This window comes from Theropithecus gelada, chromosome 2 (genome assembly GCF_003255815.1).
Source record: "Theropithecus gelada isolate Dixy chromosome 2, Tgel_1.0, whole genome shotgun sequence".
Taxonomy (NCBI): Eukaryota; Metazoa; Chordata; class Mammalia; order Primates; family Cercopithecidae; genus Theropithecus; species Theropithecus gelada.
Genome location: NC_037669.1, coordinates 173,793,760 through 173,819,108, shown reverse-complemented (window position 1 = coordinate 173,819,108; position 25,349 = coordinate 173,793,760). Strand labels below are relative to the sequence as shown.

Here is a 25,349-nt window from a genome sequence, read left to right as displayed (position 1 = left end):
AAGATAATCCATAGAGATTTGATGTCATTCTTTAAAAAATATTTTAAATATAATAGTGCTGAAATATTTTTCAGTGTCTATCTCTATTGATATAATGTAAATATGTCCATTAGTCTCTTATCTTTAAGAGGGATTATGGTTAAATTAAAACCCTGCAGCATTAATTTAAAACTAAGTGTATAAAATTTCCATATTTTGGGAAGTGGAATGCAGCTGCAATTAGTAGAGCCTGTGAGAGTGAGCTGGCTGCTGTGGGTGTTAAAGCATGACACCTCAGAGGGGCAGCCTTGTTATGTTTTATTTTTCTCTTTGCTTGCGCTGGAAGGTTTATTTACTTCCAGAAAAGAAACACAGAATTGCCAAATGATGTTTAAGATGCATGAGACAAAGTGTACTGAAAATGTGATCAGAAAAAAAAAGCTTTCAGGAAACTAAAATTTTCATCTTCTCATTTTTTTCAATATAGGTGAATTAAATGTTTAAGATTGAGGTTGGTTCGCAATTATTTATAGTAAGCATGCTGACAGGAGTTTGCTTTGCTGAGGAGGCAGAGTAGAAAGTACTCACATATTCTGTTATGCTTGGTTTTACAAATGCTATGTATTTTTAAGCCTAAATATATTTCCATTTGAGAGACTACCTTTTGATGACATGTGCCATGACACATGTTCAGGTCTTGCTCCTCCATTTATTTGCAGCCTTTGAAACCATACAAGGGAACAGACCCTGACTCAGTGGTACATGGGGTGAAACACAGTCAACATTTGCCCTAAATACTGTCATCTGCCAAGTAAGGTCCATATTGTGCCATCACATTACAAAACGACTCTTAAGGGAATTTGTAAAAATGAACTTACCCTTGAACCCACCATTCCATATTTCTTGATCTTTTCAAATACCCACATTTTAATGTAAGATTTCCATGTCCCCTTGCCTCCTCTGCTTTCAAATAAAAAAGAAAAAACAAAACTCATTTAATTATAGTTAACAGATTTCAGACATGGGCTTTAGTACATGACGCAGAAGGTCACATGTTCATCTTGCAAACAAACAGACTGTGTGAATGCGTGTTTCTCAAGTGATATATGGCAACTGCTCTGATGGTAACAAAAAGGACAAACCTGATTCAGTGTAAAGTTTATCAAAGGCTCCAAGGCTCATCAAATGTTATCACAGGTCAGGCATTGCCGGGATAGATAAAAGATGAAAGCCATGGTTTCTTCTCCCTGAGCTCCAGTCTTATGGGGGAAAACTTCTGTTATTCGCTCAGCAATTACCTTCCCAGCTGACACATCCTACAAGTGAGCACAGGAAGCATGAGGGACATAACCTATGTCTTCATGAAGCTTGTAATTCTATTACAGAGTGATGAAGGCTAGAATGTATATGCAAAATACTGTAACAAGTAACAAGTAACCTGAAAGTCTCAACAGCCTAAAACAGTGGCAAACTACAGCCCGTGGGACAAATGGAGCTGTGGCCTATTATTATATGTCCTGTGAGTTAAGAATGGTTTTTGTATTTTTAAATGCTTGTTGAAAAAAGAAGAGTACATGACAAAGACCATATGTGTCCCGCAAAGCCTAAAATGTTTACTATCTGGCCTTTACAGAAAAAGTTTGTCTGCCCCTGACTTAACAAGATTCGTCTCCTGCTAATGCCACGTGTCCATTATGTGTCAGTAAGGGAGTTTCTTCTGTACTTCTTCTACATCCCAGAGGCAGGAAAGACAGAACATGAGAAACCATGCCGTGTCTCTTAAAACTTCTGTCCCAAAGTAACACATGTTACTTCTACTCAGATTTCACTGGTCAAAGAAAGTCAGGTTTAACAGGATGCGATGCATTCCTCCCTCGAGAGAATATGAGTGAATAGCTATATAGTCTATCACAGCTATATAAGCACTGGGGAAAATGTGACTAACTCTGCCTTAGGGATCTTTTGGTGCAGAGTTAAGCAGGAAGGGTAAGAGCAGTTAATGCAGGGGCATAGCACATGCAGAGGATAGTGACATGAAGGAGTATAGTGTGTCTAGGGACTATCAAGGTGTTTGATGTGGCAAGAGATGAGGGAGACTTGGTGGGTGGGGAGCTTGTCAAAGACTTATCCTCAGATTTTTCAGACTGGAAATTATATGATCAGATCTGGGAGGTAGAAGGATTATTAAAATGGCAGGTGAGGGAGCCTGCTGGGGAAAGACTGGACACAGATACTCAGTTTAGGACATGTATCAGAATATGTTCAGGTGCCAGAAGCCAAACTAACGATGGCTTAAACCATGAGGATATTTAGTTATCTCACAGCAAGGGGTCTGAGGGTGAGTAGTTCCAGGGTGGGTTCAGCAGCGTAGGGAGATCAGCCATGATCTAGTCCTTTCTGTCCTTTCTTTCCAATATCCCCAGCAGTTTGACTTCTCCACATATTTGTCATCTCATAGTCACAAGACGGTTGCCAGAGCTCCAGACATTATTACCAAATTCAAAGACAGGAGGCAAGCTGGCTGCATGGGTAAAATCTAGGAAAAAAAAGTGTCTTCTTCGAATGCTGTTTCCTCTGGTTTTATTGTTAAAGAAAATCTTTCAAAGAAGGTCTCCAGTAGCCTTATATTGTGTTGACTGAAACCAAGTCATGTGACTACTCCTTATTGTAAGAGAGAGTATTGAGGTGAGCTTCCAGCCTCTATAGTTGGAGATGAGAAAGGGAGAGGATTTGGTTGATGGCTTTTGGAGAGCTAGCCCACAATGTTTGCCACTGAAGGTTCTTGCCTTTGTTCAGGAAAGACATGATGTGGGTTTTTCCAATGACAGCAGGAGAAGAGGATGTGAAAAAGGGGCTTGATTCAGCAGTTATTTGGGACCCAGAATTAAAAAGATTTGGTGGCCAGTTAATGAGATGTGAGGTATGAGAACAGTTGAGAAAGAGGCTAAGTTTGCGAAGATTGCTCTCCCATTGGCAGAGATTTAGGTGTAAGGTTTTGGACATGCTTAGTTAAAATCTCATAATGCTCTTCTCCTGGTTAAAATCTTTGAAATAGTTGCCTATGATATTTAAGATAAAGTTTAGTTTCCTTATGGCACCCAAGGCCCTTTCTTCATAATCTCCTCCTTGCTCCTTGCTCTGACCTCCTGGGATAGGTTGCACTTTCCTGAACAGGATGTGGCTCTATACCTCTGGGACTTCTAACATGCCATCCCACTGCCTGGAATGCTCTTCCTCCCTTCTGCCACTCAAGTCAAATGCCCTTCCTCCGGGTCGCATCTTTGACATCCACATCTGATATGTCCAGTTTCTGGGATCCCTTAGTACACTGGTCTGCCTGTCTTACAGCACATAGCACAAAGTATTGAAAACACTAGCTTATTGCCATCTTCTCCTTGAGGTGAGAGAAATGAACTTTCTTGACCTTATATCTCTGATAGCATTTAATATTTTTATTGACTAAACAAATAGAAGAATGAATGAACAAATGAATGAATTAATGAGCAAATGAACAAAAACACATCCAGGTGGAAATATTCAGAAGCCATTTACAAATAGGGAGCAGAGATTGAGGCAATACCTGGGTTTGAGATCTCCTCTGATAGCCAAGATTGTCTAGAAAGAGTGCTTAAAACAAGAGGAGTTGAATATTAATGTAGAAATTGCATGCACACATGGGCAAAGGTCCAAGCAGTTCCCACTGTCATCTGAGCAAACAGTAACCCAAAGAAAAATATTTACTTTCTTGAATGCCACCAAAGTTTAAGACATTGAATTGGACCTACCCTGTATTGCCAGAATCTTCGATATTTTAAATTTTTTAGAGGATTAGAGGATTTTTAATTGTTATTGGTTGGCTAAACTGCTGCTGAGAAATCTGTGTCATTATATATAAAAAAAGAATTAGTATTGCAATTCTGATAGGGAACTCAAAGTCCTTATATGCACATTACTCATATACTTACAAAACCTGGTCAAATACATATATGATGGACTCTATCGTGGTTTTTGTAGGTCTGTCAACATGCCTTGCTTTGAACTTGTTCTGTGGTTTACTTCCTGTTAACGGGATGTAGTGTCTATTTGAGTTTGAGCTGACACAACTTGAGTACTCTTAAAAGACTGCAGAATATTGAGCCACTTGTGTTAAATACCCTCATAGCAACTGTTGTGAGAAGGATCACCATGAAATTTTTCTTAGTCAACGTATTGGCCTCATGTTAGTAAGAAAGTAAGAATATTTTTGTGAAGTTATCACAGTTGCCTTGTATTGCCATTGGGTCTCATAACATAAAAAGGAAATGTCAAAAGAAATTCAGTCAATTCCAATTTCTGAAGTACTTTAAAGATTCTTGCACCTTTGGTGGGTCATTCTGCATTTCTCAGATTCTGTAATTTTGAGTTGGCTACAAGAAAAAGATAACAATGGCAATTTGACAGAGTTAGAGCCAGGTGGGGTTAGTTCCTAACCCTGACAATTGTTATGCTCCTCTGATGAGACAGCGACCTGGGTGAGCACAGAAGGAGACACCAAATTTTTATGACCTTAGATGAAAGTTGCAAATAGTAACCTCACAATTGAGGTTTATAAGGCCAAATAAAAACACCAAAGACTAAGGTTAATAAAATAGAGTTCATTTTAGTGTGTATTTGAGATATGATTTGGTTCTCTGGGAGCTTTTAAATGAAGGGGGTAGAATCTGATGTGTGATGTGTTCTGGATGAGTTGTTTTCACTCTGTAAATTTTCCTAAAGTGTGTTTTCTGAAGCAACATAGTGAGTAGGTGGTAGTAGCTATTTTTATAGAGACTAATTCAGTCGTACAGAGTACTATGCTTCTGGTTATGTCATCAGCATTTCCAGCCAGCTAAGTCTACTAAAGCCATTGGAGCTTCAGAGATACTGCCCTGATGTCCATCCTAGGCCTTTTAAGAACTAGTATCATGCCACACACAGTGTGTATGTGTGTGTGCGCGCGTGTGTGTGTGTGTATGACTGCATGTGTGCACATGTGTGAGAAAAACAGAGTGCACCCCTGACTTCTCATCCTCATAGGAGTCTGGCCCTTGGCACTTTTATGTAATATTCGAGCTATATGTACAGAGCTCCATTATTCCAACTGATAGTAACCAGAAACAAACCCCATTCTGAAGAATGATTTTAGAAGAGCCCCCTGTGGTTTACTTCCCATTAACCCCAGATATAGTGTCTATTTGAGTCTGAGCTAAAGACATTAGTTTTTCCAAAAATCCAGTCTGTTGATAGACATCTTAGAACTAAGTGATGTTTATGTACCACAGATATGGAGTTACCTAGAATTCAGAAAGAATTCAGAATTCTTTTATCAGGTGTTGAATTTTTCATCATGAAGCTCTGTGTCATCGTAACTCCATCAATCAAATCAAGCAAATAATGATGCTGTTGAGAAAGAGAAGTTCCTTCCCTCTCCCTCATCCCTGAGGGAGTCCACACTGGAGAAGAAAGCTTTGGTGAAGTGGAAAGTGGCAGGGTACAGGGGTCCCTGGCACACCAACACCAAACACCTGCCCCCTACTCTTTGTTTAGGAATATCCACTTTAGACTTAATTAGCATGCCATTTGTTGAATTAGAAGTAATTTTAGTATTAATAGTAGTTGGACTTCATTTAGTGGAAGGTTGCGAAGCAGTTTGGGGGGCAGAGATTAGAATCCGAATGACCTTCAGAGGAGGAAGTGCCAATGATACAGGTTCATTGAGGGAAAGCTCTTAGGATTATCCTGGGAAACTCCTTCCTGTCCCTCACTGACTCCTGCACTGAGAGGATGTTACTGATGGTCAGGAAGCAGTTGGGGGGCAGAGATTAGAATCTGAGTGACCTTCAGAGAAGGAAGTGTCAATGGGACAGGGGTTTGTTGAAGGTCACTCTTCTTTAATGATCTTACCACAACTGTAAGTTTACATTTATATGTATGATTCTTTATTTAATGTGTATCTATACCACTGGTCCCTAAAGTCTGTGTCATCATGGATGGTTTTTGACCTGGTTATCATCTTATCTTGAGACCTGGTTCAGTACCTAGAACATATGCTTTTAGTGTTGGACAAATGAGTAAATGGACAATCGTGAGGTCCAGATAAGGCAGCTGGAAACTTTGTAAAAAATAGCAATTGGAAGACCTTCTGGTATATCAGTAGGAGCCTGATGTGATGAAGGCAGGTGTTGGTGGATTGTTTCATTGCCAAATACCCTGTAGGAGAGATTAAAAGGAAAAGCTTTCTAAAGAAGTGCATCCCCTTTTTTGCAGGAGGAGTGACAACCTAAGCTCCTGGCACATTTAAACTATACTCAGACGAATCAAAAGAAAGATGCAGATACAAGAGCTGGTGAGGGGTTGAATATAGCAGCAAGTGAGAAAAGGCAGATTTCAAGCCCAGGAAATGGGGAAGATGAGATGCCATCTGGTTTACTGGGATATCTCTGATGACTGAATGATGAGCCCAGTCTTAGGTGGGAAGTGGCAGGTGCTTTATAGGGCTGGAGGTGAAATCCCAGACAAAGGTTGGGACTTTATGGTTGAATTTGGAAGTCACTGACACGTATGTGATGGGTGAAAGGTTGTGAACAGCTGGGTTGTTCCCTGTGGAAAGGTACAGGAATACCTTGCATCTGTACAGTATTTTAAACTGCTTTTCACCTATTGTCATGCTGTTGTTGAAGCAACCCTTTGCAAACTGTAAGGTAAGTTTTATAGGCCATTTTTGAAAACCAGAGAGCAAGAATCTAGGGATTCAGTGAAAGCCCACACAAGTTTTCCATCTGAAGGCTGGTAATTGTAGGCTGTAGTGTAAATGTGCTATAGAATTTAACATTTTCTGTATCATTTGTTCTGTCAGAGGGGATAATTTCTTTGGATCCTATATTTTTTTCATACTGTGCTGTACGCAAAATGTTTTCTGTTATCATTTTGAATACCTATAATGGCACATGAATGCTTTTATGAGTAAAGTTTCTGAAATAAAACATTTTCTTCTTCTCCAAATATGATCACAAATGAGGAAAGAGTAATAGAAACATTTGTTACCACCAAACATTGTTACCACCAAAGTCTCCCAAATGTCCAAACAATATTAGTTTTTGCTCATTTTAAGAATACTTCTCAACTATCTGTTTTTAGGGATATCTGTCCAAGTGTCTGCTATTATCTAAATTAACTGGAGTGAATAAAATCATTGTAATGCTTCTCAGTTTTTGCCTTTCAAAATAAATGACAGTTTAATAAGAATAAGATGACTCTTACGTAGCATTAGAATGAAAAGTCAAAGCATTAGTTTTGGTTATAAGTTGGTCGGGAATTGTGTGCTAAAATTATAGTGGGCTTCCTGAAAATATTGAGGTTTTAAATATTGAATACTATTTTTTTTTCTGTATAGTGATTGCTTAATTTTAACTAATTTTCTCCGGTACATAAAAGGGGAAAGGAAAGATAGCAAGTCATCTAGTTTGTGAATAGTTGTTAACACCACCTTATATGATTTAGTCTTCTAATATGTCCTATATGTGAGTAGTACTACTAGTTGGAGAGGTTAGACAGACAGATAGATAGACAGATAGATACATGGATGGATGGATAGATAGACAGAGAGGTGGATGGATATACATATAGTTATGCATATATATGTACATATACATGTATTAAAAGATATGTATCCAACAGTCTATAGGGATAAGCAATACAAAGTCCTCTCATGGATCTTTCATACTAGTTAGAAATGACAGACCCTAAATGATTGAAAAAATACTAAATAATACATAAAGTAATTTCAGATAATATGTTAAGAATTAAATAAATGTAATAGAAGAATATTGAAGGAGAGGGCATTTTTTAAAATAGTATGTACTAGAAAAGTCATTCTGAATGCCCAGATCATGTACGGTCGTATAGACCTGGTAGTAGTTTGGCTTTTATTCTTAGTATTTATCAAAAGTCTTTGTAGAACTTTAACCTTGTAAGTAGTGACAAATGAGTAAATGGACAATCGTGAAGGCCACTGTAGATATTTAAAAGATCATTTGGGATCTGAAGTGGGGAATTATAGTTCATGAGGAGAGATGGAAGGAGGGAGTCTGTTCAGGAGGAATAGCTCAGTAGCCTCAGTGAAAGGTCACAACAGCATGGACTAGGATGATAGCAGTTGTATTCATTATCCATTGCTGGGTAGAAATTCCCCAGAAATCTGGAGGGTTGAAATAACAAACATTTATTTTCTTATAGTTTTTGAGGGTCAGGAGTCCAGGAGAAGTTTATCTGGGTGATTCTGACTCAGGGTTTCTCATGAGGCTGTAGTCAAACTGTCAGCCAGGGATGCATCATCTGAAGCCTGAACTGGGGCTGGAGGGTCAGCTTCCAAGAAGGCTCACTACCATAGCTGGCAGTGAGTTTTGGCTTTTGGCTGGAGTGAGCACCTCATTTCTCTTACATTTGGCCTTTTATCCTTGAGGGCTGCTCTTCTCTATGTAACCTCTTCAGCAGAATAGCCTTTACTATTCTACATGGTGGCTGGGTTCTGAGAGAGAGTCAGTGAGCAAGAGAGAGCAAAACAATTGGAAGGCGCAGTCTCTTTATAACCTAACCTTGGAAGTAGCAACTCATCAGTTCCGCTATAATTCAGTTCATTAGCCATGAGTTGCCAAGTCTCATCCACACATAAGAGAAGGATAATTAAGATTCACTTCCTGAAGGGAGGAATGTTAAAGAACTGGTAAACATTTTTCAAAACTATAACTTCAGTGGAGGTGATGAGAGGTGGCCTAATTCACTGTATATAAATACTATATATATATATATACCTATTTCTTTGCTCATCCAGAAGAAGCAACTCCTCATCTATTCAAGTTTTATTGTGAGATTGCAATGATTAAGTCATACATATATATATTTTTTATATATATATAAAAAACTTTTTTTTGTAGAAACAGTAGGATTTTGCTGTGGTAAAGGAAAGTGAGGAACTATATCAGTCAGGATTCATTCATGAGACAGAAACCACTGAGAAATTTTAACAGCACAAGTTTCATGTATTAAAATGATTTCTAACTAGTATTAAGATTAACTACAAAGCGTTGAAGACAACCCAATAAAGAATACAGGAAGAGCATATACAGGTATACCTTGGAGATACTGTGGACTTTGTTCCAGAACACCACAATAAAGCAAATATTGCAATAAAGCAAGCCACATAAACTTTTTGGTTTACCAGTTTGTACACATGCTGTGTTCACATTATGCTATAATGTGTTTTGTGTGCAATAATAGCATTATGACTAAAAGGCAATTAAGGCACATACTTCAATTAAAACATAATTCATTGGTAAAAAAATGCTAACAATCATCTGAGACTTCAGCAAGTCATAATTTTTTTGCTGGTGGAGGTTCATGACTTGATGCTGCTGACTGATCAGAGTGGTGGTTGCTTACGTTTGGCGTGGCTGTGGCAATTTAATAAAATAAGACAACAGTGCTGCAGAGATTGTCTGTTCTTTTCACAAAATATATCTCTGTAGCATGAAGTGCTGTTTCATAGCCTTTTACCCACAGTAAAACTTCTTTCAAAATCGGAGTCACTCCTCTCAAACCCTGCTGCCTCCATGTCAATTAAATTTATGGAATATTCTAAATCTTTTCTTGTCATTTTAACAGTGTTCACAGCATCTTTCCCAGGAGTAGATTCCATTTCAAGAAACCTGTTTCTTTGCTTATCCAGAAGAAGCAACTCCTCATCCATTCAAGTTTTATTGTGAGATTACAATGATTCAGTCACATCTTCAGGCTCCAATTCTAATTCTCTTGTTATTTCCACTACATCTGCAGTGAGTTTCTTCACTGAAATCTTGAACCCTTCAAAGTCATCCATGAGGGTTATAATCAACTTCTTCCAAACTCCTGTTAATGTTGATATTTTCACCTCTTCCCATGAATCATGAATGTACTTAATGGTATCTAGAATGGTGAATCTTTTCCAGGAAGTGAACGTTGCCCAGATCCATTAGAGGAGTCACTATCTATGGCAGCTATAGCCTTATGAAATGTATCTCTGAATTAGTAAAACTACAGATGACTCTTGATCTATGGACTACAGAATGGATGTTGTGTTAGCAGATGTGAAAATAACATTAACCTTTTTTTACATATCCACTAGAGCTCTTGAGTGATGAGGTATAATGTCAACAAACACTAATATTTTGAAATGACTTTTTTTTCTAAGCAGTAGTTCTCAACAATGGGCTTAAAATATTCAGTAAACCATGCTGCAAATAGAAGTACTGTCATTCAGGCTTTGTTGTTCCACTTATAGATGACAAGCAGAGTATATGTAGCATAATTCTTAAGGGCTCTAGGATTTTCAGAATGGTCAATAAACATTGGCTTCAACTTTATTACCAGCTGCATTAGTCCTTAATAAGAGAGCCAGCCTGTTCTTTGAAGCTCTGAAGCCAGGCATTGACTTCTCCCTAACTGTGAAAGTCCTAGATGGCATCTTCTTTCAGTAGAAGGCTATTTTGTCTACATTGAATATCTATTCCTTAGTGTAGCCACCTTCATCAACTGTCTTAGCCAGATCTGGATATCTTGCCATAGCTTCTGTATCAGCCCTTGCTACTTCACCTTGCACTTTTATGTTATGAAGGTGTCTTCTTTCCTTAAACCTCATAAACCAACCTCTGCTAGCTTCCAGACTTTCTTCTGCAGCTTTCTCACCTCTCTCAGCCTTCACAGAATTGAAGAGAGTTATGGCCTTGCTCCAGATTAGGCTTTGTCTTACGGGAATGTGTTGGTTTGATCTGTCAAGATCACTTAAACTTTCTCCTTATCAGCAATAAGGCTGTTTTATTTTCTTATCATTTGTGTGTTCAGAAGTGCCACTCCACTGAGTAGCACTTTGGATTTTCTTCCAGAATTTTTCCATTACAACTTAGCTGTTTGGTGCCAGAGGCCTAACTTTCAGCCAGTCTCAGCTTTTGATGTACCTTTATCACTAAGCTTCATCATTTCTATCTTTTGATCAAAAGTCAGAGATATATGACTCCTTTCACTTGAATGATTGGAGGTCAATGTAGGGCTATTAACTGGCCTAATTTCAATATTGTTTTGTCTAGGGGAATCATGAGGTTCATAGAGAGTGAGAGTTGGGGGAACAGCCAGTCAATGGAGCAGTCAGAACACACACATTTAGCAATTAAGTTTTCCATCTTATATGAGCATGGTTTGTAGGGTCCCAAAACAATGACAATGGTAACATCAAAGATCACTCATCACAGATAACCATAACAGATATAATAATAATAAAGTGTGAAATATGAGAATTACCAAAATGTGAGAGAGATATAAAGTGAGCAGATGCTGTTGAAAAATGACGCTGATAGGCTTGCTGGATACAGGGTTGCCACAAATCTTCAATTGGTAAAAAAGAATGCAACATTTGCAAAGTGCAATAAAGTGAAGCGCAATAAAATGAGGTATACATATATAAGAAGCAGCTACTACCTCTAGGGCTGAGGCAAACTATACAAAGAAGGAGCAAATTTTAAGAGAGCCCCTCTCCTCAAGAGCTGAGATCCAGACTTTGTTGGAGAGGGTATGACTATAGCCCACTGATGGCAGAAATTGCATTGAAATGCTGCAGGACAAAGCTGTCAAACAGAAAACTGCCCCTGGAATGATGACCATGCTTTTCGGGAAGCCATTTTCTGGGGGATGAGTAGAACTCAGTGGGAAGCTGTTGGCTTGGGTGCTCATGAGGCTAGCTAGACTGAGCCTGGCCAGAATGCTAGTAGAACTTACTGGGAATCTACCTGTGGAGGTGTTGTGAAAACAGCTGAGATGCCAGCAGAATTTCATGGTATGTTGTCTGCTGGGGTGCTTGCAAAATTTGCCAGTAAGCTGGATATAGTGCCAGTGGAACTGTCTACGAAGCTGCCTCCAGGGGAAATGAGCACCACTAAGCATCCTGCACACTGCACAAGTGCTACAGGAACAAGGAAAGAGAGGAAGTATGTCAGAACCTGGAAAAGAAGAGAAGTCTCTCCTGCAGTTTCTCTTCAGCACCCTCTACTGACAAAGCTTTACATCAAGCCAGCTGGTGAAGGAGAGACATTACCAAGGTCCAGCTCCATTAACAAAGTAGGGCAATGATGAAGGGTGGATTTGATGCTGAAAGGGAATAAGTTGACAGCTAGCACAAGAACTAAGGAAAGTACCTAGGTCAATGATGGTACCACTTACTGAGATGGGGAACCAAGGAGGAGTTGTTTGGGTTAAGATTGAGAATTCGCTTTCAGTGTGTTAATTTTGAGATGCCTAGGAGACTCTTAAGTGAAAGTTTTGATTATCCAGATAAATATGTAAAGCTGGTGCTCAGAGAGAGAGGAAGGGGCTATTTCCAACAAATGGTGCAGGAACAGTTGCAAATCCCCATAAAAAATCAGAACCTCAACCTACATATTGTATCTTATATAAAAATTAGCTAAGCTTGGATCAGATCATAGCACTATATGAAACTTAAATTGTGAAACTTCTGGAAGAAAAAAATGGATATGGTGTGTGCAGTATTGGGCTAGGCAAATATTTCTTAGACATAACATCAAAGCCATAACATGTAAAATAAACTAATAAATTTGACTTCATCAAAGTTTAAAACTTCTGTTCTTTGAAAAACATTAAGAGAATGAAAAGATAAGCTGCAGACTAGGAGAAAATATTTGCAAATTGTAGGCTGGGCACAGTGGCTCATGCCTGTAATACCAGCACTTTGGGAGATCAAGGCAGGTGGATCATGAGGTCAGGCGATCAAGACCATCCTGGCTAACACGGCGAAACCCCATCTCTACTAAAAATACAAAAAAATGGCCGGGCGCGGTGGCTCAAGCCTGTAATCCCAGCACTTTGGGAGGCCGAGACGGGCGGATCACGAGGTCAGGAGATCGAGACCATCCTGGTTAATATGGTGAAACCCCGTCTCTACTAAAAAGTACAAAAAAAAAAAAAAAAAACTAGCCGGGCGTGGTGACGGGCGCCTGTAGTCCCAGCTACTTGGGAGGCTGAGGCAGGAGAATGGCGTGAACCGGGAGGCAGAGCTTGTAGTGAGCTGAGATCTGGCCACTGCACTCCAGCCTGGGCAATAGAGCGAAACTCCGTCTCAAAAAAAAAAAAAAATACAAAAAAATTAGCCAGGTGTGTTGGCAGGTGCCTGTAGTCCCAGCTACTCGGGAGGCTGAGGCAGGGGCATGGTGTGAACCCGAGGGTGGAGCTTGCAGTGAGCCGAGATTGTGCCACTGCACTGCAGCCTGGGTGACAGGGCAAGACTCTGTCACAAAAAAAAAAAAAAAAAAAAGAAAAGAAAAAATATTTGCAAATTGTATATCTGACAAATAATTCATATCCAAAACTCAAAAATAAGAAAATAAACAACCTAATGAAAAATGTAAAAATTTGAGCAGCCACTTCACTAAGGAAGATACCCAGGTGCTCACTGTGGCAGCACATATACTAAAATTGGAATGATACAGAGATTAGCATGGCCCCTGCACAAGGATGACACGTGAACACATCAAGTGGTTCATGTCTTTAAATGAAGATGCCCAGATGGCAAATAAGTACATGAAAAGTGTTCAACACCAATAAGCTCTAGGGAAACGCAAGTGAAAACTATACTGAGATATCACTACATACCTTTTAGAATGGCTGATTAAACAAAAACTGACAACATTAAATGCTAATGGGGATGCAGAAGCAACTGGAATGCTCATATTTCTGGTAAGAGAAAAAACTGGAAAACATTTTTACTTGGCAGTTTTTATAAAATCAAATTAAACATATGCTTATAATATGATGCAATAATCCCACTCCAAGGCATTTATCAAAGGGAAATGTAAAATTATGTTCCCATAAAAATTCATAGGCACATATTGTACTTACCTGAATCTTCAGTAGAATGTTGACTAGGAATGCTGAGAATGGTGGACATGTTTTGTTTTTGAACTTAATGGGGAAACACTCAATTTTTTAGCATTAAGTAGATTATTAGCTACAGCTTTTTTTTGGTAGATGCCCTTTATCAGGTTGAGAAAGTACCCAAGTACCCATCTATTCTTATTTTGCTGAAAGGAATAGATGTTGAATTTTGCTGATGCTTCTTGCACATCTGTTGAGATGATCACATGGTTTTTCTACTTTTTTTAAAATTATAATTTAAGTTCTAGGGTACATGTGCACAATGTGCAGGTTTGTTACATATATAAACATGTGTCTTGTTGGTGTGCTGCACCCATTAACTTGTCATTTACATTAGGTATATCTCCTAATGCTATCCCTCCCCCTTCCCCTCACACCAAGACAGGCCCCGGTGTGTGATGTTCCCCTTCCTGTGTCCAAGTGTTCTCATTGTTCAGTTCCCACATATAAGTGAGAAGATGCAGTGTTTGGTTTTCTGTCCTTGTGATAGTTTGCTGAAAATGATGGTTTCCAGCTTCATCCATGTCCCTACAAAGGACGTGAACTCATCCTTTTTTAAGGCTGCATAGTATTCCATGGTGTATATAAGCCACATTTTCTTAACCCAGTCTATCATTGGTGGGCATTTGGGTTGGTTCCAGGTCTTTGCTGTTGTGCATAGTGCCACAATAAACATACGTGTGCATGTGTTCTTTATAGCAGCATGATTTATAATCCTTTGGGTATATACCCAGTAATGGGATGGCTGGGTCAAATGGTATTTCTAGTTCTAGATCCTTGAGGAATCGCCACACCGTCTTCCACAATGGTTGAACTAGTTTACAGTCCCACCGACAGTGTAAAAGTGTCCTATTTCTCCATATCCTCTCCAGCACCTGTTGTTTCCTGACTTTTTAATGATCACCATTCTAACTGGTGTGAGATGGTATCTCATTGTGGTTTTGATTTGCATTTCTCTGATGGCGAGTGATGATGAGCATTTTTTCATGTGTTTGTTGGCTGCATAAATGTCTTCTTTTGAGAAGTGTCTGTTCATATCCTTTGCCCACTTTTTGGTGGGATTGTTTGTTTTTTCTTGTAAGTTTGTTTGAGTTCTTTGTAGGTTCTGGTTATTAGCCCTTTGTCAGATGAGTAGATTGCAAAAATTTTCTCCCATTCTATAGGTTGCCTGTTTACTCTGATGGTAGTTTCTTTTGCTGTACAGAAGCTCTTTAGTTTAATTAGATCCCATTTTTCAATTTTGGCTTTTGTTGCCATTGCTTTTGGTGTTTTACATATGAACTCTTTGCCCATGCCTATGTCCTGAATGGTATTGCCTAGGTTTTCTTCTAGGATTTTTATGGTTTTAGGTCTAACATTTAAGTCTTTAATCCACCTTGAATTAATTTTTGTATAAGGTGTAAGGAAGGGATCCAGTTTCCGCTTTCTACATGTGGCTAGCCAATTTTCCCAGCACCATTTATTAAATAGGGAATCCTTTCCCCATTTCTTGTTTTTGTCAGATTTGTCAAAGATCAGATGGCTGTAGATGTGTGGTATTATTTCTGAGGGCTCTGTTCTGTTCCATTGGTCTAGATCTCTGTTTTGGTACCAGTACCATGCTGTTTTGGTTACTGTAGCCTTGTAGTATAGTTTGAAGTCAGGTAGCGTGATGCCTCCAGCTTTGTTCTTTTTGCTTAGGATTGTCTTGGCAATGCGGGGTCTTTTTTGGTTTCATATGAACTTTAAAGCAGTTTTTTCCAATTCTGTGAAGAAAGTCATTGGTAGCTTGACGGGGATGGCATTGAATCTATAAATTACCTTGGGCAGTATGGCCATTTTTCACGATGTTGATTCTTCCTATCCACGAGCATGGAATATTCTTCCATTTGTTTGCGTCCTCTTTTATTTCGTTGAGCAGTAGTTTGTAGTTCTCCTCAAAGAAGTCCTTCACATCCCTTCTAAGTTGGATTCCTAGGTATTTTATTCTCTTTGCAGCAATTGTGAATGGGAGTTCACTCATGATTTGACTCTCTGTTTGTCTGTTTTTGGTGTATAGGAATGCTTGTGTTTTTGGCATATTGATTTTGTATCCTGAGACTTTGCTGAAGTTGCTTATCAGCTTAAGGAGATTTTGGGCTGAGATGATGGGGTTTTCTAAATATACAATCATGTCATCTGCAAACAGGGACAAATTGATTTCCTCTTTTCTTAATTGAATACCCTTTATTTCTTTCTCCTGCCTGATTGCCCTGGCTAGAACTTCCAACACTATGTTGAATAGGAGTGGTGAGAGAGGGCATCCCTGTCTTATGTCAGTTTTCAAAGGGTATGCTTCCAGTTTTTGCTCATTCAGTGTAATATTGACTGTGGGTTTGTCATAAATAGCTCTTATTATTTTGAGATACGTCCCATCAATACCGAATTTATTGAGAGTTTTTAGCATGAAGGACTGTGGAATTTTGTCAAAGGCCTTTTCTGCATCTATTGAGGTAATCATGTGGTTTTTGTCTTTGGTTCTGTTTATATGCTGGATTACGTTTATTGATTTGCATATGTTCAACCAGCCTTGCATCCCAGGGATGAAGCCCACTTGATCATGGTGGATAAGCTTTTTGATGCGTTGCTGGATTCAGTTTGCCAGTATTTTATTGAGGATTTTTGCATCGATGTTCATCAGGGATATTGGTCTAAAATTCTCTTTTTTTGTTGTGTCTCTGCCAGGCTTTGGTGTCAGGATGATGTTGGCCTCATAAAATGAGTTAGGGAGGATTCCCTCTTTTTCTGTTGATTGGAATAGTTTCAGAAGGAATGCTATCAGCTCCTCCTTTTACCTCTGGTAGAATTCTGCTGTGAATCCATCTGATCCTGGACTTTTTTTGACTGGTAGGCTATTAATTATTGCCTCAATTTCAGAGTCTTATTGGTCTATTCAGGGATTCAACTTCTTCCTGGTTTAGTCTTGGGAAGGTGTATGTGTCCAGGAATTTATCAATTTCTTCTAGATCTTAGTTATTTCTTGCCTTCTGCTAGCTTTTGAATGTGTTTGCTCTTGCTTCTCTGGTTCTTTTAATTGTGATGTTAGGGTGTCAATTTTAGATCTTTCCTGCTTTCTCTGGTGGGCATTTAGTGCTATAAATTTCCCTCTACACACTGCTTTAAATGTGTCCCAGAGATTCTGGTATGTTGTGTCTTTGTTCTCATTGGTTTCAAAGAATAGCTTTATTTCTGCCTTTATTTCGTTATGTATCCAGTAGTCATTCAGGAGCAGGTTGTTCAGTTTCCATGTAGTTGAGTGGTTTTGAGTGAGTTTCTTATTCCTTAGTTCTAGTTTGATTGCACTGTGGTCTGAGAGACAGTTTGTTATAATTTCTGTTCTTTTACAATGCTGAGGAATGCTTTACTTCCAACTATGTGGTCAATTTTGGAATAAGTGCGATGTGGTGCTGAGAAGAATGTATATTCAGTTGATTTCGGGTGGAGAGTTCTGTAGATGTCTATTAGGTCCGCTTGGTGCAGAGTTGAGTTCAATTCCTGGATATCCTTGTTAACTTTCTGTCTTGTTGATCTGTCTAATGTTGACAGTGGGGTGTTAAAGTCTTCCATTATTATTGTGTGGGATTCTAAGTCTCTTTGTAAGTCTCTAAGGACTTGCTTTATGAATCTGGGTGATCCTGTATTGGGTGTATATATATTTAGGATAGTTAGCTCTTCTGGTTGAATTGATCCCTTTACCATTATGTAATGGCCTTCTTTGTCTCTTTTGATCTTTGTTGGTTTAAAGTCTGTTTTATCAGAGACTAGGATTGCAACTCCTGCCTTTTTTTCGTTTTCCATTTGCTTGGTAGATCTTCCTCCATCCCTTTATTTTGAGCCTATATGTGTCTCTGCATGTGAAATGGGTCTCCTGAATACAGCACACTGATGGGTCTTGACTCTTTTTGCCAGTCTATGTCTTTTAATTGGAGCATTTACCCTCATTTACATTTAAGGTTAATATTGTTATGTGTGAATTTGATCCTGTCATTATGATGTTATCTGGTTATTTTGCTCATTAGTCAATCCAGTTTCTTCTTAGCATTGATGGTCTTTACATTTTGGCATGTTTTTGCAGTGGCTGGTACCAGTTGTTCTTTTCCATGTTTAGTGCTTCCTTCAGGAGCTCTTGTAGGGCAGGCCTGGTGGTGAAAAAATCTCTCAGCATTTGCTTGTCTGTAAAGGATTTTATTTCTCCTTCACTTATGAAACTTAGTTTGGCTGGATATGAAATTCTGTGTTGAAAATTATTTTCTTTAAGAATGTTGAATATTGGCCCCCATTCTCTTCTGGTTTGTAGAGTTTCTGCCGAGAGATCCGCTGTTAGTCTGATGGGCTTCCCTTTGTGGGTAACCTGACCTTTCTCTCTGGCTGCCCTTAACATTTTTTCCTTCATTTTAACTTTGGTGAATCTGACAATTATGTGTCTTGGAGTTGCTGTTCTCGAGGAGTATCTTTGTGGTGTTCTCTTTATTTCCTGAATTTGAATGTTGGCCTGCCTTGCTAGGTTAGGGAAGTTCTCCTGGATAATATCCTGCAGAGTGTTTTCCAACTTGGTTCCATTCTCCCCATCACTTTCAGGTACACCAGTCAGACATAGATTTGGTCTTTTTACATAGTCCCATATTTCTTGGAGGCTTTGCTCATTTCTTCTTAGTCTTTTTTCTCTAAACTTCTGTTCTTGCTTCATTTCATTCATTTGATCTTCAATCACTGATATGCTTTCTTCCAGTTGATCGAATTGGTTACTGAAGCTTGTGCATTCATCATGTAGTTCTCGTGCCATGGTTTTCAGCTCCATCAGGTCAGTTAAGGACTTCTCTACACTGCTTATTCTAGTTAGCCATCCGTCTAATCTTTTTTCAAGGTTTTTAGCTTCTTTGCGATGGGTTCGAACTTCCTCCTTTAGCTCGGAGAAGTTTGATCGTCTGAAGCCTTCTCTCAACTTGTCAAAGTCATTCTCCATCCAGCTTTGTTCCATTGCTGGTGAGGAGCTGTATTCCTTTGGAGGGGGAGAGGCACTCTGATTTTTAGAATTTTCAGCTTTTTTGCTCTGTTTTTCCCCATGTTTGTTGTTTTATCTACCTTTAGTCTTAGATGATGGTGATGTACAGATGGGGTTTTGGTGTGGAGGTCCTTTCTGTTTGTTAGTTTTCCTTCTAACAGTCAGGACCTCTCAGCTGCAGGTCTGTTGGAGTTTGCTGGAGGTCCACTCCGGACACTGTTTGCCTGGGTATCAGCAGTGGAGGCTGCAGAACAGCGAATATTGCTGAACAGCAAATGTTGCTGCCTGATCATTCCTCTGGAAGCTTCATCTCAGAGGGATACCCAGCCGTGTGAGGTGTCAGTCTGCCCCTACTGGGGGGTGCCTCCCGGTAGGGAGGCTACTCACGGGTCAGGGACCCACTTGAGGAGGCAGTCTGTCCATTCTCAGATCTCAAACTCCGTGCTGGGAGAACCACTGCTCTCTTCAAAACTCAATTGGAAATGCAGAAATCACCTGTCTTCTGCATCGCTCACACTGGGAGCTGTAGACTGGAGCTGTTCCTATTTGGCCATCTTGGAACCCAGACTGGTTTTTCTTCTTTAATGTACTGATCTGGTGAACTACATTGATGATTTTTTTAAATTATTATTTATTTATTTATTTATTTATTGAGACTGATTTTTGCTCATGTTGCCCAGGCTGGAGTGCAATGACGCGATGTCAGCTCACTGCAAGCTGTGCCTCCCAGATTCAAATGATTCTCCTATCTCAGCCTCCTGAGTAACTGGGATTACAGGCACCCACCACCATATCCAGATAATTTTTTTGTATTTTTAGTAGAGATGGGGTTTCACCATGTTGGCCAGGCTGGTCTCAAACTCCTGACCTCAGTTGCTCCACCCACCTTGGCCTCCCAAAGTGCTGGGATTACAGGTGTGAGCCACCACGCCCAGTTGATGAATTTTTATTTGGAAATTAGTTTAATTCAGGGGCTACATGTGCATGTTTGTTACATGGATATATTGCATACTGCTGGCATTCGGGCTTCTATTGAAATCACATTGATGGATTTTTAAATTTCAATTTAGCCTTGTATTTCTGGCATAAACCCCACTTGGTCATTATGTATAATACTTTTTATATGTCACTGGATTTGATTTACTTATATTTTGTTGATAATTTTTGTGTCTGTGTTCATGAGGCTCTTATTCTTTAGTTTTCTTTTCTTGTCATGTCTTTGTCTGGTTTTAGAATGATGTAATGCTGGCTTTATGAAGTGATTTGGGAAGTATTCCGTCTTCTATTTTCTGGTAGAGTCTGTGTAGAATTGGTATATATTTCTTAAATGTTTGGTTGAGTTTATCATTGAATTGATCTGGTCCTTCTTTTTCTATATTGGTAGTATTGTGTCTTGGTGAGATTTGGGGCTTTAGAATCAAGCAACCCCAGATTAGTATCTGACTTTGTTAATTTCTCCCTGTGAGACATTGGGCAAGTCACACATTCTCTCTGAGCCTGTTTCCTCATCTATAAAATGGGTAATTGTGATAATTGTATAATAATATACATCAGTTGTTCAGTACTCTACTACATGTATTTATATGTAATACATGCATGAAATTTACATATAATAAATTATTTAAATTTTACTATCATACTATTCTGTTTACAGTATATATCAGTACTATATTATTATAATCCTTATTTTACAGATAAGAAAGCTATTGGAGGCCAGGCATGGTGGCTCACGCCTGTAATCCCAGCATTTTGGGAGGCCGAGGTGGGTGGAACATGAGGTCGGGAGATAGAGACCATCCTGGCTAATACCGTGAAACCCTGTCTCTACTAAAAATACAAAAAAAAACAAAAAACAAAAAAAACAGCCGGGTATGGTGGCAGGCACCTGTAGTCCCAGCTACTCCGGAGGCTGAGGCAGGAGAATGGTGTGAACCCAGGAGGCGGAGCTTGCAGTGAGCCGAGATTGCGCCACTGCACTCTAGCCTGGGCGACAGAGCAAGACTCCGTCTCAAAAAAAAAGAAAAAAGAAAGCTATTGGAAAGCAAGATTAAATAACTTGCCCAGTGTTACTCAGGTTGTGCATAATAGAGTCAGTATTCAGATTGAGGCTGTCCAGTTCCTGAGTCCTGGCTTTTAAGCACTAAGCTATACTAATGATAATACTTATCTTTCAGAGTGCTATGCGTGTTAAACGAGGCAATTCATGAAAGTGGCTGAATTTGTGCTAGTATAGACTTGTTGATTAGTAAACGTGTATTATTATTAATAATGTGAATTTTTATTATTTTGAAATGAAACTACTTTGGAATATTTTCTACCTGAAAGATATTTTAGTACATATAATCAAATACTGCATTGAAGTTTGTTCCAGTGAAATTCCATGAGCATTTGCCGCACTTTACAACATCATATTGAGAATATCAAAGCTTATTAGGAAAAGCAACTTGAATTCTTGTCCTGGTTCTGCATTGTCTTTTTGTGCAATCCTGGTAATTAAGTCTCTTGTAATATTAGTGAATCTGTAGCAAAAGGATAGGTAAAATATCTGTTTTGATCACTTTGACCTAAGTTGTTGAGTGGTTTATAAAAGACAGGCTGGACACGGTGGCTCACGCCTGTAATCCCAGAACTTTGGAGGCCGAGGCAGGTGGATTATAAGGTCAAGAGTTCAAGACCAGCCTGGCCAATGTGGTGAAACCCCATCTCTACTAAAGCTACAAAAATTAGCCGGGCATGGTGTCACGTGCCTGTAATCCCAGCTACTTGGGAGGCTGAGGCACGAGAATCGCTTGAACCTGGGAGGCAGATGTTGCAGTGAGCCAAGATCATACCACTGTATTTCAGCCTGGGCGACAGAGCGAGATTCTGTCTCAAAAAAAAAAAAAAGGAAAAACAACAACAAAAAAGACAAGTACCTGAAGATACTATGAAAAGTACAAGGTTGTGCTAATATTAAATATAGATATTTGGTGTTCTGTGATAAGAATCAGAATATTTTGTTGATATATAAATATTTTGGGATTATTTTGAACATACTTGTACTGTGATTGGTACACGTTGATGCCAGTTAATTTTAGGTTTTCAGGCCTTTATGATATTTATTCGGGTGTATCTTTTCTTTTAGCCTGACGAGGTCATGACTGCTGTATGCCAAATGTTAGATTCATTCTGTTTATTTAAAAATTATAAAGGATAACCTAAAAAATGGAATCACAGTTTCAATAAGTACTTTGTCCTATGTTTCAGTCAGCAAAACTTATTTTGTGGTTTTTTAAATGATAAACCTCATTATATCAAAATATATAGCAAAATGACATAGTGTATGTATGCCATTAATTAAGACTGGGAATTACATGGAAGATTGGCACACTGGGCATTTTGACAGAGGGTAAGAAAAGAAAAGCCTTTGGTTATGAAGTGTAGTAGTTATTGTGTAGATTGTCAAATGCTAAGGAACAATGCTCACTCTGGGAAAATATGGTAACATATTATATTGTTTTGTGAATTGTAGCTGACTTTGGCCTGGCAAAGCAAAAACAAGAAAACAGTAAACTCACATCTGTTGTTGGAACAATCCTGTATTCTTGGTAAGGACAATTATTTTATGATTCTCGAACATCATACTTAACTGATTTGGGCTTTCATTTCTATTATTGACTTGCAAAGGAAAGAGGATTTCAGGAAAGAAGCTTATTTTATAAGTTTTTTTCAATTATCTAGGTAATACACATTACTAGAATTGTGGATCATTATGTATGCTTAAAACAACCACCACAAAAATAATCTTTCTTCTAAGGTATCACTGCCCCTCATGGGGATTCCTTTTATAAATTGTAAATTGAAATGATCCTTGGCATATAGTAGGTGTGCAATAGTTGTTGAATGAAACTGAGAATGAAGTAATAGATATGCTACCCAACATATTTGGAACATTTTATTGTACTCACTTGTATGTATGACTCTTTTTCTCTTTTCTACCTATAAACATTCAAGTGCAGGGCAAGGATTTTTGTACCCTAATACCTATCCTAGTATCTGGCAAATAATAGGCACCGATTAACTTTACTGCATGAATGAATAAATAATGACATGTATACTTAGACATATGTTTACAAAGTAAGTTGCTTCTTGGATAAATGAGTGTTTATTTTTTGATAAATGGAGACACTTTTAAATTCTTTGACATACTTTGAGGTTCCTTTGCAAGCCACTAATTATTATGAAGTAAGAATCTTCTTTTGCTGATCACATGTCATTTGTCTGAATCTGTTGAAATTAGCAAATAGTTATGGTAGTGTGTAGAAAAGCAGATTTCAGGGAAATATTCTGGAATCTGATTCAACAGGTCAAGCAATCAAGACACAATCATTCTTTTAAAATCTAGCCTATAGTTGTACAATTGTGTCCTGGGGAATTAAACACGACTCTTCTTGAGGAAGAGTAGAAATTGTCTAAAAATCACTATTTTACAAAGTCCTTTCATGCAGAAGTGTTCAGAATAATGTTTTAAGAGGGTGACTTTTCATTTTATCTTACTGGAAATGTTTTACATCTTTATTCTTGAAACTGGTTTCATGAGAAGATGCAAAGAAACTGTGGCAAGCTAATAAGTACCTTCTAAGCTGTAAGCTTATATGATGTCTACTTAACCTCTTAACAGTAAGTCTGACCTACTCGTTACTTGCTGACAGAAGAATAATTTTCTTTTGTTTCACTGTGTACTGTTTTTATAAAATAAACAATAAAAATTTGATCATAGAAGTGTCAAGTAATCATATATTTCTGAACAGATTTGATTGTCAGTCAAATTGCAGAACAATTAACACACAAACTTAAATTTCTGCTGGTCATACTTGGTGAAAGCATATTTTTATTCCTGAGACTTTGAATTAAGTTTAGAATTGCTTATATGATAGTGTCAACTGTGTGTGTGTGTGTGTGTGTTTTTGTGTGCGTGTGTGTGTGTAAGAGAAAGATAGAGAGAGAATCCATAGATATGTAGAAAGAAATCCAAAACATGACAACTTTTTTGCCGTATTAGCCCAAACATGGCTTCACATTTTCATTTAATTTTTAAATTAACTGAAGAGTTTGTAAGCTGAACCTACTCATATAGATAAACTATTATTTCATGTATGTGTACTATAATTGTTTTAATAACATGTACAGTATATCTTACCACCATTTATCTTTCTGTCAACCTCCTATTCTTTTAAATTACTTTAAAAATTTCTTTCTACTCCCTTCTCTCATCTCTCCAAGTTATTAGAAATGCCCCCTGTCTGATGGGTTTTACTATGAATTTGGGTTCACAAACCATCTTTCTTGCTAGTTTTTGATGTCCTTAGCTGAGTATGGAGTTAAAAGAACTCAGTCCTACATCATATTGTGTTTCTTTCTTAGTTTGGGATTCTCCAAAAGCAGAATCTGAGACAAGAATTTGAGTGAAATAGTTTATTTGGGAGGAGGTCCCAGGAAACACTATTAGGAGAGCGGTGAAGTGAGATTTGGAGGGAAAGCAGCCAGTACAGTGAACATTAATAATTAGGTTCATAGAGTATTATCTGGGATATAGTATAGAGCAGGGGTGTCCAATCTTTTGGCTTCTCTGGGCCACATTGGAGGAGGAAAAATTGTCTTGGACCACATGCAAAATACACTGACACTAAAGATAGCTTTTATGAGCTTTTAAAAATGGAAAAAAAACTGAAGTGTTTTAAGAAAGATTTATGTGTTTGTGTTGGGCCACATGCAGTCCGTGGGCCGGGGGTTGGACTGCCTTGGTGTACAGGATGTTTTAGAGTTGCCCTGTGTGCCAGATGAGAGGTTGGAGTATTTTTTTTTCCAATCACAAGGGGGAGCCCTCAGCAACTGACTGAGGGCTGCTCTGGGAAGCTTGTGCCCAGGTGCTTATGGCATGCCAGGGCATGGGCTGGGGCACTCCAGGCAGAGAGCTGGAGGGGCATGGCTTGAGGTATGATGCCATAGACTTGTACTGGAAATGTGAGTGGGAGTCTGGCTAGGGTCCAGACATTCTAGAATTTTTTTGTAATTCTGTACTTCTGACTTTCATGTAAGTTTTCTGAGCTTGTCTGAGCCTGTAAATGTGGACCTGGGATGTGGACATTTGGATGCCATAGAGATGCCTAGGCACCCCTTTCCCTTCCCTGCGGGGTCCCCAGAGTTTGATGTCCCCATGTCATTTTGCCCTTTCCATTTGCGTTTACTTCCTCAGATATTAACTTATTGAAAGGAAGAAAGGTCTCTTTGTCAACTCTTGTAGGAAGTACCTCAGAGCATTCTTTATTCTGTATTCAGCTGGTAGATAAAGGGTTTGTAGGCACATTGCTGGACCAATTGT

The 25,349-nt window shown here is 38.7% G+C and overlaps 1 protein-coding gene and 1 non-coding gene across 3 annotated transcripts in view; both read left to right on the top strand.

The window, feature by feature from the left end:
• The window catches only part of NEK10 (NIMA related kinase 10), a 263,478-nt gene that overhangs the window by 92,696 nt on the left and 145,433 nt on the right, over window positions 1–25,349 (top strand). For both annotated transcript variants that reach the window (XM_025376245.1, XM_025376246.1), the window contains exon 24: window positions 22,500–22,575. In XM_025376245.1, the coding sequence (XP_025232030.1) occupies window positions 22,500–22,575 (76 nt within the window). The remainder of the gene's footprint in view (window positions 1–22,499; window positions 22,576–25,349) is intronic.
• Window positions 13,480–13,583, top strand: LOC112619820. The gene has a single exon (XR_003118322.1). It is a non-coding gene; the product is annotated as a U6 spliceosomal RNA (small nuclear RNA).